Source organism: Zingiber officinale, chromosome 4A (genome assembly GCF_018446385.1).
Source record: "Zingiber officinale cultivar Zhangliang chromosome 4A, Zo_v1.1, whole genome shotgun sequence".
Lineage (NCBI taxonomy): Eukaryota > Viridiplantae > Streptophyta > Magnoliopsida > Zingiberales > Zingiberaceae > Zingiber > Zingiber officinale.
In genome coordinates this window covers 125,965,727-125,981,809 of record NC_055992.1, presented here as the reverse complement: position 1 = coordinate 125,981,809, position 16,083 = coordinate 125,965,727, and the positions used below count along the sequence as shown (strand labels likewise).

The window sequence follows — 16,083 nt, the reverse complement described above, 5'->3', positions numbered from 1 at the left end:
TTAACGTTTCAAAGCGAAATAAATTCAACTGATGGTCGACTGATAAAATTGATTAGCCCGAAGGATAAAATAGTAAATAAATATGTAATTTAATAATTTTAAAATTACTTTACACGATTTAGTAATTTTAAAAATTTACCAACGTGCTTTATTACAAAAATGTAATATTAATATTGGACCGGCGGTGAAATTATATTTACAAATATTAAGAGGTCAAATATATCAAATAAAAATTCTCTGGGTAAAATGTAAAAGGCATTGCTCAGTGGGCGGCCCGGCCCAAATAATCTACTACCTCTTTGTCTTCCACGCGAGGGTTCTTCGTGTCCGTGGTGGTTTGACTTCGACTCCGTCTCGCGCTCCCCGTGGCTCTCCCTTCATGGCGTCTCCGTGGGCGAATTCTACCGTCACTGTTGGTGGAAAGGGTTCCTCACTCTCACCTTCGGCAGTATATGCCGTCTCCCACGGCGTATCCTCCGTCAGTATTGACCCCGCCGCCCTTGCGAAGCTCTCGCAATCCAAGCGGCCGTCTCCGACGGGCAGAATTCAGGATGACCCTTCAACTCCGATGTCGTTGACAGCGGAGGAGTCTCGCGCCGCCCTCGTAGTTCTTCTGAATAAGCTCGTCCTCTCCGACGCCGCTGTCCGCCCCGGCCTCCCCTCTCTCATCGTGGACACGCTAAACCTTGCGTCTGGCCTTGAAAGACTCGATTTTTGTTCAGCTCCGAGGTTTTGGGACTCGATGGCCATGTTGAATGCGAGGAATCTGGATGAGATTCAAGTCGGCCGTGAGGAGTTTGGTATTTTCGTGACTTCGTGTGCAGCATCGGTTGGTGTCTGCGCGATCTTGGACTGCTGCGCCTCTGCTCTTGTGAAGGTGGTGGACGCCGTGGCAGCGTTGTCTTGTGAAGCTGCTCGCGCTGATGTCTCTGCGTTAGATTTGTTTGGCTCCGGCGATGGATTCTCGATGAAGGATGAGACCGATGTGGCAAGCGACATGAAGACATTGCTATTTGGATCGAAGCTTGTAGGGCAGAATGATTCTTCGCCTTTCAGTGAGATTCCTACCGTCAATGGTAGCTTCAGGGAGGCTCTCAGGTTATTCCATGGACGAACACGAGTTGAGTTGAATTCCAGTGTTAAGGTCAAGAAGTCAATTGTTATTGCAAATCACGGAAAGGAGAAAGCTTTTATCGCGTCAGTCTTGCCACTTGCAATGTCAATTCAGTCCTTGTGTGAGAGTAGCTTTGGCCGAGCTAAATCTTCTATTAATATTATCAGTGATAGTAGCTTGCGCTCTAGGGTTTCTGAGGTTTTTGAGAAAGCATGCTCAAATTTAGATGATCTGAGAGATCAATTTCACTCTGTGACAGAAAAGGCTGCCTCTGGATCAAATTCTGCACATGTTCTTCACTCTGTGTATGATTTTTTGGTTAAATTTAGGAATGTTCTTGCTTGGGAGGCAGTATTGGCATTGTTTTCCCTAGAAATAGATGACTCAATTGAGAGAGCTCAAGTGGATTCCTCGAAGGACAACAAACTGAATGGAGATCTAGTGAAAGGCGAGAAGAGTGACAAGAAAAAGAAGAAGAACTTAGGCAAGGGGACTTCTATCATAAGGCAGCTCCTTAAAGGTAGTGCTTTGTGTAGCTCTGAGCTTTCTGCTGAAAATATTTCAGTGTTGGTTGATTGGGCATCTGATCTGTCAAAATATTTCGATCCCATGGATGCTAGGCTAGATAATCTACTGACAAGGGTTAAGGAAATAGTTGAGACCAATGAAGTCAGGAGACTTCCAAAGAATCCTAAGGTAATAAATTTTGAAATTGTTTAGAATCAAATAGTTTCCGCAGTTTGCAGTTGTCAATACCTACACAGGTTCTTTGTATCTAGAGGGTTTCAGCATATTTTACTATTTGCTTTTATCAATTCCTTCTTTTCCTTCATCGATTTTTGTTATATCCATGCTATGCTAGGGACTAATCAATTAGCCACCTTTTTATCATGGGATGCATTTCTGAGTTTTGACCATAATCTTCCATTTAATTTAGACACAACTTTGAGAACTGAATCATGTCCAACCTGCATTTTCTTGGAGTTATACTGACAAGAAGTCAGTCAGTGTGGATTTTGATTAGAAGCATGAGCTGTTTGATCACAATTTTTTTTTTCAAAATTTCTTGCTGTACTGCATTTGGGTGATGCATCATATGTATAAATTGAACCTTTATATGCCATATTATCCTGTGACACATGTATAAACACATTATTCTTCTTTGCCATTACAATTCAGAATTTCCTTTTGCTTATGTGTAGTAGGGTACACGTGATTTTGGAAAGGAACAAATGGCTATTAGAGAGCGTGCATTCTCAATTATTACAGGTGTTTTTAAGATGCATGGTGCTGTTGCTCTTGATACTCCTGTGTTTGAGTTAAGAGAGACTCTCATGGGTAAGTATGGTGAGGATTCAAAGTTGATATATGATCTCGCTGACCAGGTACACATAAAGATGTCAATGATTTTCTTATTGTAGCTTTTCTCTTCCAATTTATTTATTTGTGCACATTGCCATTAGCTATGTTTTCTTCTTTTATAGGGCGGAGAGCTCTGTTCTCTGAGATATGATTTAACTGTTCCCTTTGCAAGATACTTGGCCATGAATAATATAAATGCATTAAAAAGGTACCAAATAGCTAAAGTATACAGAAGGGATAAGCCATCAAATGGAAGATATCGTGAGTTCTACCAATGTGATTTTGATATTGCTGGTCAATATGAAACAATGGAACCTGATTTCGAGGTTATCAAAGTCTTGACTGAACTGTTGGATCAACTTGACATTGGCAGCTATGAGGTATTCTTTTTTCTTTCTACAGATTTCTCAATGGGAACTGTCATATTGTAAGAAGAATTTTGTCTTTTTTCCTCTTAAAAAATAGTTGAATGTGAGAAACAGTTGCGATCAAAAGTCTTTAACTGCTCCTAAAATATCAACTGTTCATGAAGATTTGTCTTTGTATTTACAGATTAAACTGAATCACCGGAAGTTGCTGGATGGGATGTTGGAAATCTGTGGAGTGTCCTCTGAAAAATTTAGAACAGTTTGCTCAAGCATTGATAAACTGGATAAGCAACCATTTGAACAGATCAAAAAGGAATTGGTTAGTAAAGCTTCTGCAAATTTATTGCTTATCAGTTCAAAACTCAAAGAAAACCTTTCTTCTGTGAATAAAGAAAACAAATTTGGTTTCTAGGTGGAAGAGAAGGGTTTATCGACTGAAATTGCAGATAAAATTGGCACTTTTGTGAAGAGAAGAGGGCCACCACTTGAAATTTTGTCAGAACTAAAGGAAGAGGGTAGCCAATTTTTGGAGAACACTGGCTCTGTTGTTGCCCTGAATGAGTTGGAGATTTTATTCAAAACCCTTGAAAAAGCAAATTGTTTGAACCGAGTGGTGTTTGACTTGAGCCTTGCAAGAGGCCTTGATTATTATACTGGAGTTATATATGAAGCAGTTTTCAAAGGAGCTACACAGGTAAAATGATGCCTTCTGACCATAGTGTAATAGTTGAAACATTTTATGCATAGTTTATGATTTTTTGTTGTCTACTCTGAGGTAGCTGAATGGTTTGCACTTGATCAATAATAACCTCTGAATTTTTAAGGAGATCTAGGCCTGAGGAAATGAAGAGTTGAAATTCACTGTGGTTATCTATTTATGCACCTTTTTCATTCAGAGTTCAGACATGTTTTTTTAATAGCTTGGTTAACAATTATTAAAGGTGATTGGCTAACCACTTATCATAAAAGCTTGAGCCATTTGGAAAGGAACCACTCATCTCTTCATGTGTGGGTGGGTCATGTATATATATAACTTAGGTGAGATTCAACCTCTCAGCCTTTTGTTTTGATAATATGTTGAAGTTGATTGGATAACCACTTACCCCAAAAGCTGGAGCTTTTAGGAAAGTAACTAATTTATGTACTTGTATTGCTAAAACCTCTTCCTTCATATATGCGAGACAACAATCATGTCTTATTCCGTGAATGGACAAGTCTTCTTTTATAAAGCTAAATGTTTGTATATAATTGAAAGATAGGTAACACTAGTGGCATATCTAGTTCTCATGCCTAGTGGTGATTTCATTATAAATATAATTATTATTTCATTATATATATATATATATATACCTTGCTTGCCATCGTTGTTCTCCTCTCTTATTTAGCGTTGCTGCTCTCCTCTCACTCATCATCAGTGCTCGCTTTCTTTACTCACTAACCAAATTATTTTACATATCAACCAAATTGTTGTCACTTTCCTCTTTCACTCGTCAGTGTTATTCTCCTCTCTTTCTCATTGTTGACACTTGCTTTCTCTACTCACTGATGGAGGGTCAACAACCAGTGTTTGTTCCTTGCCCTCCCCTTGACTTCCTCTGTTCACCATTATAGGTTGTCTCACTTTCTGAACATTGTGGCACCCTTTTCCTCCAGTTACCAAATTCACGAAGCTATCCAGGAGAGGGTTGTTGCACATTTAGACATCAGAGGTAATGATTTTATAGTCATTCCTTGATGCCTTTTCTTTCATATAATGTTGCCTATTTAATCAGCAAGCATACAATCTTAATAAAATAATAATTCATATTATAGATATATTTCTCAAGAAGAAGTTATTTTAAATAGCAATCAAATGTGAGAAGTTCTTCAAAACAATCTCACACTGAAATCATGTTGAGGATAGTTTATAGAGACAATGAAGTTACTTTGCAACAATTAATTGTATTAAGATAGTAATATTTTTTGCATTACGCTGAAAATAATTTAACTCGTTTTTTTTATTAAATACTTGTGAACATTATTATATCTCTGTTTGTATTTTATCATTAATGTTATCTAATTTGTCTTTGTCAAAATTTTCACCGTTCGATTTAATGAGCTCCCTCCAATAATTTTTTGGCTACATCACTGGGTAACACAGTTGTGGATGTAGTGTTTTGATTTATTAATCTGTCTCAAAGAATGATGATAAGGGAATAAAAATCTAATTTGGTATAATCTGGAAATTACTTCTAACACATCTGAACTTGTTCTCAGTTTGGTGTTTTTGTTGCCTCTCAATTTTGTTTTTTGTATTTTATTTCACTAGTAGTTTGACCTATCGAACCTGAAACCATCAAGTTTCCTGAATCAAATGCATGCCTGGAAATTCAAGGAAACTGATTTTTATTGTTTTTATTGCTCTTTCTGTGCCTTAGGTTGGTTCTATCGCAGCAGGGGGACGATACGATAATCTGGTAGGGATGTTCAGTGGAAAGCAGGTTCCTGCAGTAGGCGTCAGTCTCGGAATTGAGAGAGTCTTTACAATAATGGAGCAACTTGAAAAAGACAGAAATCAGGTTTGATGCCTCAATTTATTCATGTCTGAAACTCAATTTATTGTGTTTTTACATTAGTCATTTATGTTTCTCATCAGTCTGTATTGGCTTATCGTGCTCTTCTACTTCATTTTCGTTCTTAATCTGGTTCCGCAGGTCATTCGTGCCAATGAAACACAAGTCTTGGTAGCCATCCTCAGCAAGGATCTCACACTGGCTGCAGAGATCGCGAGCGAACTGTGGAATGCTAAAATCAAAGCAGAGTTCGGCCTCACCAAACGAGTAATGAATCATATCACACGCGCAAAGGAATCAGGAATCCCTTGGATGGTCCTCGTCGGAGAATCTGAGATAAGTAGCGGTATTTATAAGCTAAAGAACATCGAAGCCAACCAAGAGGAGGAGATTCCCAAAGAAAGAATTGTCGAGGAGCTCTGCATAAGGCTGTCAGGCCGAAGTACCAAGTGATTCAGAGTATGAATCAAGCCTTGCGTAACTAAGAATGAGCATGCTTCTGTTTAAGCTTAGTTGAGCTCAACTTGTGAGTGCCAACTAGGGGTGCCAACGAATCGAATCGAGCCGAATATATAGAAAAATGTAAAGCTTGAATTCAGCTCGAAATAGGTATATTGAGTTCGAGTTCGATTCGAAGTTCGAAAAATTTAAAATGTCTAATTCGAGTTCGGTTCGAATTAGGGCTTGGATTCGAGTTCGGTTCGAAATATTCGAACATGTTCACGAACTATTCAAATTATTATTCGAAAATAGATTCGAAAGGTTTGAAATTTATTTATTTAATATATATTTAACTTATATTAATAAATATTAAGACTCGTGAGCGGCTCGCGAACAGTTTGAATAATATAATTTGGGTTCAAGTTCGGTTCAAAAAAAAATTCGAACATGTTCGAATTCGGCTCGAATTCGATAAATTCGAATATGAATCGAATATTTTTCGAACCAGCTCGAACAGTTCACGAGTCGACTCGATTCGTTTGCAGTCCTAATGTCAACCGATCGATAGCAGTAGGATAAAGGAGATACTGCTTGTGTATGATTTTGATTCACAGTTACAATTTGCAAGTGTTCTTATGGATGTTTATCAACTCATTCTTCTCATTAAGTTGCTTAATGTAGTGCACGTCAAGTTTCTCATTGCTCATTGTCAATTTACAAAATTTTATTTTTTGATAGTTAAAAATTTCATTTACTTGTCAAATTTAACACATTTGCATAAATTAATTTTAATATACTTTACAAATATTATACTAAATTTTAAAAGCTTAAAATGGTAATAAAAATAAAAAATTATACATTTATAAGAGAATGAGAAAAAACAAATGGGCCTAATAAAAACCCACGAACTGTTGAAGCCCATTTAACATCCATGGTACTTCCTCCAAATCTCATTCCTTCCTTCGTATCCCAATCTTCACAACTCAAAATCTATAAATCGGATTTAATTGCGTTGCAGCATCGATAGAACGAAATCGAAATCGAAACTGAAACGAATTGGAGTCACCGATCGAGAATCAGTCTTCGGATATCATCGAAGCCACGATTCCAGGGCGAAATCCTTAATCTTCTTTTTCTTCTTCTTTGCCCGGTTCGATCGCCGCCTAACCGCTACGATCGTCCCCCTGCCCCTTTCATTCTCCGTGTTTACGATCTCGAAACTCTCGATTTTCATCCTCTTTCGATTTTTTGGTTTCTTCTTCTTTTTTTTTTGGGGTGGTTTGTTTTTAGGGTCATGGATCGAGGTCGGAAGCGCGAGGGCGCCGCCGACCTCCGTGCGGACAAGCGCGCGTGCAGCTCGTCCGACCACCGCCCCTGCTCCTCCGCCTCCGGCTCCCCGCCCCCGCAGCCGCCGCACAGCGAGATGGAGTCCTCCTCCTCGGGGAGGTCCGATCGCGGCGGGGATTCCGGATACGGGTCGTGCGACTCCGACGACTATGCTGGGGGTTACGACTCGCGGTCCGTGAGGGGGAGGCTGCACAGGGTCTTGGTTGGCCTCGCAGACGACGGCTCGGGGGGATCCGAGCAGCTCGCAGCGCTGACCGAGCTCTGCGAAGTGCTCTCCTTCTGCATGGAGGACGCCATGGGGTACTTCCCTGTGGAGAGCGTCGTGCCGCCACTCGTGAAGCTTGCTGGTCACGAGAGCAATCCCGAGGTCATGCTTTTGGCAATAAGAGCGCTCACCTACCTCTGTGATTCGATGCCGAGGTCCGCGGATGCCATCGTGCGGCATGGCGCCCTACCTGTCCTGTGCGGAAGGCTTTTGGCTATCGAATACTTGGACGTGGCAGAACAGGTATTTGATTCTCGCTCAACACATATTCTATTTTTCCCCCTTAAACCATTATGATAGAATTATTTTTCTTAGTTTACTATTGTGTTAGTGCCACCAAGCATTGGAGAAGATATCGCGGAAACAACCGATTGCTTGTTTGCAAGCAGGAACAGCAAATGCTGTCTTAACTTATATTGATTTCTTTCCAAGTAGTATTCAGGTTAGTAGAAGAGCAGCTTCTGAGCATCTAAGCTCTGTTCGTATCATATGGTTTTTGTCAAATTGAATTTCAAGTAACCACATTTACTAAATCTGCATTATTCAGAGAGCTGCAGTTTCAACAATAGCCAATATGTGCAAGAAACTGCCTCCTGATTGCTCTTCAAGTATTATAGAATCAGTCCCTACTTTATGTGCCCTTCTCCAGAATGAGGATACAAAAGTTAGTGCTCTACTGCTCTTGATTCCTATTTTTCATTATAATTCTTAAAACAAAAAAGGAAATTTAGTTCAGTTCTTGACTTCTTCATTGTTGTATTTACCCCTCCTATACATTTGGTGAAACTGCTTTTTGATCCCTGTTGTTGATGCAGTTGGTGGAAACTGTTGCTATTTGTCTTGCACGGATAGCTGACTCTATTGGCTCTTCCTCCAATTTGCTGGATGAACTATGCAAGCTTGGGTTAATACAAAAGTCCTTGGAATTAATAACTAATGATGGTCATAGGACACTCAGCCGTGTAACTTATTCTGTATGTTACTTTAATGATTTGGTATTCATTATTTGATCAGTTGATCATTTGCCATGTATCTATATACTTTTCTAGGATGCTTATCTTTTTTGTTGCTTTTTACACATTCAGGGTTTAATTGCTCTTCTCACCAAACTTGCTGGAAATTCTCAGCTAGCAGTTCAGACCCTATTTGAGCTCAATATTAGCAGAACTCTGAGAAACGTCTTATTAGGTTCTGACATGTCAGATGATTCTGCTTATGCATCTACTGAGGATTTGCAAATCAATCAGGTTTCTATCCTCTACTTTGTTAACATACTCATTAGACATGTGTTGCATGAAAGTATATATATCTTTTATATTTTCTGTATGATATATAAGCACACCTTATCATATTTTTATGTGATTGTTTTGAGATAATATAACATTCGTTCTTCAGACTACCTCACAAACTGAATAATGCCAACTAATTGAACCATATGAATCCTGAAGTGAGGAAGCTTGTTATAGGCTTCCGTACAACATACTTTCTGTCAAGCAGATCATCAAAAAGTAGCAATATGAATTTATTTTCTAAACATAAATTTCTTTTATTTCTTCTGCCTTTTGTCAATCATGGACCTCATTATTGCCCACTTTTTTTAACTATCAAAAACAAATAAGGGGGAAAAAAACTTCCAGGAAGGTTAAGGATGTGCCATATGGTTCTTTCACATTGTAAATCATAATGTTTGGTTCTTAAATGAAGTGAATTTAGGCAAGGGAAGGGTGCATGAAACATTGAAACATTCTAGGTGACCATGTTTCTGAATACTTAAATATCCTGTAGCATGAAGTCTGGGGTGGTCAAAGAATATATTAAATAGATCAAAACAATTTCCTTATACCTTGAGCTTCTGGGATAAATTCCACCTATTTAATCTTAACATGTAGTTTTGATATTTACTTGGTACAAGGGTTGAAAATTTTAGTCTGATTTGCTACAACCAAAATATGATATGAGTGAAACTGCACCATCTCCAGATGCTATCCTTTAGTCTTTATGTTTGCTTTGTGGTAAATTAACTAAATGTATGACTGCATTCCAACACTTAACCTTTTTCTTCAGATTCATATTGCTAGTGTCTCGTGATGTCAAACAATTTATTGTTAAGCACCATATTATTTTATTTAGATATAAATGTTTATAATTGTTTGTGGTCTTTGATTTTTTTTAACATGTAAAACCTTTTTTTTACATCATTTGCAGATCAAGGCTTAGTTGAATTTATGTAGTAGTAGTAGTTGTTGTATTTGCGGATCAACGACATTATTGATTTATCAAATCACTACTTGCTGCAGGTATATGAAGTTTTAAAGTTAGCTAACCAGTTAATCCCTCCAAGAGAGAGAGATCCAGACAATCAATTAACAGAAGCTAAGGAAAAGATTCAAATGGTTGTGCCCAATTTCTTGGATCAGTTTGCAACAGAAATTCTTCCTGCTTCTATTAAGGTTTGTTTCTGTTAATGGTACAGCATCTATTGCGAATAATATTAAGTTAATCTCTACATCACATATACATGGTAGGTTGTGAACTCTGACGCAAATCCATATGTATGTTATGGCTGTGTTTCCATCATAAGCCGCATTGCCTATTACAGCGCACCTGACACACTTCTGAAGTCAATTAAAGATATAAATATCTCATAGTGAGTAAATTACAGAATTGATGTGATCACATCAATATGTAGAATCTTTATTAAAGTTTCTCTCTTAAATTTTGTTGGGCAGTTTTTTGGCAGGGCTGTTGCTCAAGAAAGATCCACATATATTACTTTCTACACTGGAGACAGTTGAGATTCTGATGCAAAAACTTCCTGGTTTTTTCTTAAGCTCTTTCATCAAGGAAGGAGTAGTTCATGCAATTGATGCACTTCTTTCAGAAGATAAATGCACAGAGCCTGTACTTGGACACTCAGATGATCAAATGGTAGTAAAAGATATTTCCAGGTGCCTGTGCTATTCATTTGCTTTATCTAGGGTTCCATCCTCAGAAGCAAAGACATGCAAGATTGTAAAAGAATCTATCCACAATCTGGGAAGGCACATTAAAGCAACCTACTTTGCTAATGGAGCAATGAGCTCTGATATGGGATTTACTGAAACCCTTCAAAATCTCAAAACTTTGTGCAAAGTGCTAACTGAAAGTGTGGATATACATTTAAATAGTGACAATAGTCTCCAGGATGAGGAGAATTTAACTCAAATGTTAGACCAGGTAATGAGAGCTTTTTCTCAGGAAGATCCTATGTCGACCTTTGAGTTTGTCGAGAGTGGTCTTGCAAGATCTCTGATCCATTATTTATCAAATGGAAAGTATCCACTTGGAACTCATTCTGTTGGGTTATCAAGTCACATTCTCACCATACTAAAGAGATTCCAGACATTTGCTTTCATTTGCTTATCAAAACCATGTCAAAGTTGTGACAATACCATTTTGGTTATCTTGCTGAAGAAGCTGCAGAATGCATTGTCTTCGTTGGATAACTTTCCTGTTATTGTAAGCCAGGGTTATAAGGCAAGAAACACTTATGCAGATATCCCTGCTAGGTGCTGCACCATGAATCCCTGCTTAAGAGTTCGCTTTGTCCGTGAAAAAGCAGAGTCACACTTGTCCGACTATAACAATGTTCTAAATGTTGATATTTCTTCATCGGTAGACGATATAGAAGGATATCTCTGGCCTAAAGTTAGTGAAAACAAGAATGTAAATCTGACAGAATCTATGGATAATAACATCAGCAAACTAAAACTCACTTCTTCAAGGTCAAATCATACTTCAGAAGGGGATTCTATAGAGACACACACAAATATCTCCAATGAGACATGTATTTCCAACTCTTCAGAGGTACAGTTTGGTTATTAACTTGTTATTTTTCACAAATCTTATTTTTGCACAAAAGAACTTAGTATAAATGGCTTTTGTATATCTACTATGATACATTTAATCTCATAATATTCACTCAAGTTCAATGGAAATAAGATATCAGGTGCTTTGGATGAACTTTTTTGATGCAGTTGCTTACAAAGACACATCTGATCTTATAATATTTCATTATAGTTCAATTGAAATAAAATGTCAAGCGCTTTAAGTAATCCTTTTCTCACAGTTGCTTAAATATTCTTCCACTTAGGTAATTAGAAGTCAAGAACAACTTTTGCCAACAGAAACTAGTCCACTGCAGTCAACATCTGGTAACCTTTCAAGCATTTTGAAAAAACAACTTGTTAGATAAACATATTTGTCACTACATTCCTCTTTATCTGTTGTTCTTCAGGTGTGAAATCTGGTCCAGAAATAACCATAACAGCATCTCCTAGCATAGGAGAGGCAAAGCAAAAGTTAACTTTTAGCTTAAGCGGAAAACAACTCGACCGCTCTAAGACGCTCTATCAAGCAGTTCTAGAGGATCAGATGTCTTCAGAATCTCACATGGTTGTGGGGTCAAGATTTTGGAATCAATTATACAAACTTACTTACAGAGTAGCTGAAGATGAAAACTCAAGCAAGGGCCAACTCTTAGATTGTGTTTCTCAGTCAAACATCCTCTTGAATAAGCTTGGATTCTCCTGGCAAAAACTTCCTTTTTTTCCTACTATATTTCAAATCGAGATGCCTTCTAACTTTGATAAAATGAGTTCAACATATGATATTTTGTTTATGTTGAAAATATTGGAGGGCTTGAATCACTTTTCTTTGGAATTGTTGACTGATGAAAGAGTCGGAGCATTTGCTGAAGGGAAAATAGATAACCTTGATGATCTGAAAGTGATAATCCCTTCAGTTCCAGAACTGGGGTTTGTGAACAGTAAATTATCTGATAAGTTGGAGCAGCAACTCAGAGACCCTCTGGTGTTGACCACTGGTTATTTTCCATCATGGTGTAGCCAGTTAATGAATTCATGCTCTTTCTTATTTTCTTTTGAAGCAAGATGGAAGTACTTCTACCTCACAGCTTTTGGTTCTTTGAAAAATCAACAAAATAGCATACAACATTCAAATAGCCCTGGCACAAACTCCAGCAGTGATAGCCTCACTTTTCCACGCAAGAAGTTCAAAGTTGATAGGAACAAGATCCTTGAATGTGCTATGAAAATGATGGAATTACATGTTCATAGTAAGGGTTCTCTTGAAGTAGAATATGATGAAGAAGTGGGTACTGGTCTAGGTCCTACGATGGAATTCTACACATTATTAAGTCATGAATTTCAAAAGGCTGGATTGGGTATGTGGAGAGAGGACCTTTGTCACAGTGTCGGTGAATCTGGATTATTGTCAGCTCCATTTGGACTGTTTCCTCGTCCATGGTCAACAACAACAGGTGTGTTGGGTGGGACTGAATTCTCTGATGTGATAAAAAAGTTTCTCCTCCTTGGTAAGCTGGTAGCCAAGACAATCAAAGACGGAAGGATATTGGACATACCATTTTCTAGAGGCTTCTATAAGATTATGCTTGAGCAGGTTCTTGCAAAGTTTTATACTGATTGCTTGTGTTTGTGAATGTTGTTTCTGTGCAGTCTAACCGTGGAATGAACTTAATGCTTCTGTAGGTGCTGAGCATATGTGATATCCAGTCATTTGATTCGGAGCTTGGAAGGACTTTGCTGGAGTTTCAAGCTGTTATCAATAGGAAAATGTTTGTCGAATCAGTTCCTGGAAAAAGCCATGGGGTTCCATCTAACTTAAATTATAGGGGTATCAGTGTGAAGGATCTTTCTCTTGATTTCACTCTTCCAGGCTATTCTGATTATGCACTTTCCTCGGAGAGTACAAAATTGGTAAGGCTCAGAGCAGGAAGAGTAGGACTCATTCCTTCTCATTCAAAACATTTTGGTAACTATAGTTGTTTGCTTGATAGGTTAATATTGACAACTTGGAAGAATATGTTGCGCTGGTTGTAGATGCAACAATTGGCAGTGGAATTGAGAGACAAGTTGATGCCTTCAAGTCTGGGTTTAATGAGGTAATTCTTTGCGTCATTGTTCAATTTAGGTTTGTCGAACCTAGAACTTTTATGGCTGGTTCTTCCTTTTTGATAGATGGTAAGCGAATGAAAGGAAAGATTTTAATTTGTATCGGACCAAACATGTATTATAATTCTTGATATTTTTAATGTTACTACAATCTGAGCTAGATAGTCTCAGCCCAAGCTTTTAGTTTATCTTGCCTTCCCCTCTATGTCCAGGTATTCCCTCTGAAAGCTCTTAAGATTTTCAATGAAGATGAGCTGGAGAGACTACTATGCGGTGAACAAGATACTTGGGATGTATGTACACTTTTCCCCTACTTTAGTCATTGATTTCGTGCTCCTTGATGATTATTATTGTCCCTTTCTATACAGTTCACTGAGCTTGTGGATCACATCAAGTTCGACCATGGATATACAATGAGCAGCCCTACTGTTATCAATGTCAGTTATCTTCACAAATCTCCCCAGAAATGTTTTATTCACAATATCAAACCTACCACAGTCTCTGTCCCTTTTTCTTTTGCAGTTGTTAGAAATCATTCAAGAATTTGGGTGTGATCAACGTAGGGCTTTCTTACAATTTGTTACTGGTGCTCCTCGACTCGCACATGGTGGCTTAGCTGCACTTAACCCTAAACTAACAGTTGTTCGCAAGGTTAGAATTTACAGTGTGATAATCCACCAATATTATTCCGTGCGCTTAACAACGAGCTTCTATTTTCAATTGCAGCATGGTAGCTGTGATGCTGATTTGGATTTGCCAAGTGTGATGACTTGTGCTAATTATCTAAAGCTCCCACCTTACTCTTCCAAGGTTTTGTTTCTTTCCTCCTTTTTTTTTTTTATCTGGATGACTCATTTAAACGACACTTTGCCTTCTATATGATGAGAAACGACAGTTTTAACACTTAAATTGATTTTTTGGTCTTTTGTTTTTGCAATTTATCATTTTTTTGTTAAGTGATATTTAGTTAATTATTAGTTTCCTGAATGAAATATTAAGTGTAGAACTAACGAACAATTTTAATTTTTTTGTTTTGGGGTCCACTTTGATTTGTAGTTAGAAACTACAAATGAAACTGAAAATTTAGTTCAATTTTTGAAATTGAATCCCATGACCCCAGGCAAAAAGTCAAACCAAATCGAAATACGATGCATTTCTTTTTGACATTGTTTGTCATCTACAATATTCTCACAGATGTATCCCTCTCAACTGAAATATGATGCATTTCTCTCAACTTGCACTGCAGGAGAAAATGAGAGAAAAACTGATGTATGCGATAACCGAAGGTCAGGGATCGTTTCACCTCTCGTAAGCACTAAGCACGGCAAGACATTGCAACTCTTCTAAACCATCGGTACTCACTGCTTTGAATATGATTTGGAGTCATGAGGTTGAGACGATGTAAATAAGTAGCAGCAGGAGGAGCCTAGTGGTGGGCAGATTATTATGCACACCAAAAGGATGACAGTCCAGGCACCAAAATTGTACATAGTTCAGGTTAAGTCGATAGGTAGCGGTTACGCGTGCACATAAAAGTAATGTAAATAAGATGATATTAACTTAGATCTCTAGTTATCATCCAAGGGTATGTTTTATTCCTACAATATAAGTAGCCTTGCTTGTCTTGTTCATATCTTTTATCTGGTTAGTCTTTAGTTTGTGTTGTGTTTGCTACAGCTGATATCAATTATGTTTGAGTAAATATGTTTTATTTGTGTAAAGTATTTTAGAAATATTTTTCTTTCACAAAAAAGAGTTTGTTTTTATATATTTGGCCATACAAATAGTAAAGGTATTTCCCTCTTAACCAGGGGTGGTCGGTTCAAATAAGGTAGGTCAGGTGGTTCGGTCGATTTGAATGGTCTAAACAATTAGCTACCCTGGTCGTTCATGATTAGTAGAGCATACTTTGAGTTGGCTAGGTGAGTAAAGCACTTCGGTTAAGTTAGTTGTATCGGGGGTTGGTGATTCAATTGGTCAAGACAATCGAGCAAGTTGGTTAGATTTGACAATTTATAGATGATTTGGGCGAACTAATCATTTCAAGCAAAGCGAGTTGGATCAATCGAGCTGGGCTAAATACAGATTAAATACATGGATGACGTCAGAAAGTTGAGAATTGGAGCAAAAAAATGATATTGTTTTCCCAAACCGATAAGTTCCGCAACAAGATAGACAAACAACCCAGTATTGTTAGTTTAACGATAAAATATAGATAGATCATGAGAGAACAGGTCGGAAGGTTGAGAATGAGAGCATGAGAGTGCGTTTAGTTTACGTATTTTTTATTTTTATTTTTTGAAAATCATATGTTTTTTTTTAAAAAAAATGATATTTGACTTGTATTTTTTACATCTATTTTTGAAAAAAAATAGATAGTATTTTTTTTTCTACATCTATATTTTTTTGAAAAAAAAAAAAGAATGGCTAAAAATTATTTTTTATTTTTCAAAAAACACACATTCTGAGAATGAGAGTATATGAGTGCATTTAATTTACGTATTTTTTATTTTTATTTTTTGAAAACATGTGATTTTTGAAAAATGATATTTGTCTACGTTTATTTAAAAATAAATAGATAATATTTTAAAAAAATTAGAGAATATCTAAAAAAATATTTTTTATTTTTAAAAAAATACTTTTTAAAAAAAAATAAAAATGC

The 16,083-nt window shown here is 37.4% G+C and overlaps 2 protein-coding genes across 3 annotated transcripts; both read left to right on the top strand.

Moving 5' to 3' along the window:
- Positions 1 to 319: 319 nt before the first annotated feature.
- Positions 320 to 6,121, top strand: LOC121971010 (histidine--tRNA ligase, cytoplasmic-like). Its single transcript, XM_042522065.1, has 7 exons — positions 320 to 1,810; positions 2,320 to 2,499; positions 2,599 to 2,856; positions 3,029 to 3,163; positions 3,257 to 3,538; positions 5,262 to 5,402; positions 5,538 to 6,121. Exons 1-7 carry the CDS (start codon positions 380 to 382, stop codon positions 5,847 to 5,849), a joined length of 2,739 nt encoding a protein of 912 aa, XP_042377999.1. The 5' UTR covers positions 320 to 379; the 3' UTR covers positions 5,850 to 6,121.
- A 722-nt stretch (positions 6,122 to 6,843) lies between these two features.
- Positions 6,844 to 15,125, top strand: LOC121971009 (E3 ubiquitin-protein ligase UPL4-like). 2 transcript variants are annotated; one of them, XM_042522063.1, is made up of 17 exons: positions 6,844 to 7,692; positions 7,781 to 7,891; positions 7,997 to 8,113; positions 8,265 to 8,423; positions 8,535 to 8,696; positions 9,747 to 9,899; positions 9,975 to 10,096; positions 10,179 to 11,295; positions 11,582 to 11,642; positions 11,726 to 12,909; positions 12,999 to 13,226; positions 13,307 to 13,411; positions 13,634 to 13,714; positions 13,790 to 13,858; positions 13,944 to 14,072; positions 14,148 to 14,231; positions 14,668 to 15,125. In XM_042522063.1, the coding sequence occupies exons 1-17, from the start codon at positions 7,132 to 7,134 to the stop codon at positions 14,731 to 14,733; spliced, it is 4,509 nt and encodes a 1,502-aa protein (XP_042377997.1). In that variant the 5' UTR covers positions 6,844 to 7,131; the 3' UTR covers positions 14,734 to 15,125. The 2 variants fall into 2 exon arrangements, with proteins under 2 accessions (XP_042377997.1, XP_042377998.1); XM_042522064.1 differs by having other exon boundaries at positions 7,552 to 7,692; positions 7,765 to 7,891.
- Positions 15,126 to 16,083: the final 958 nt, after the last annotated feature.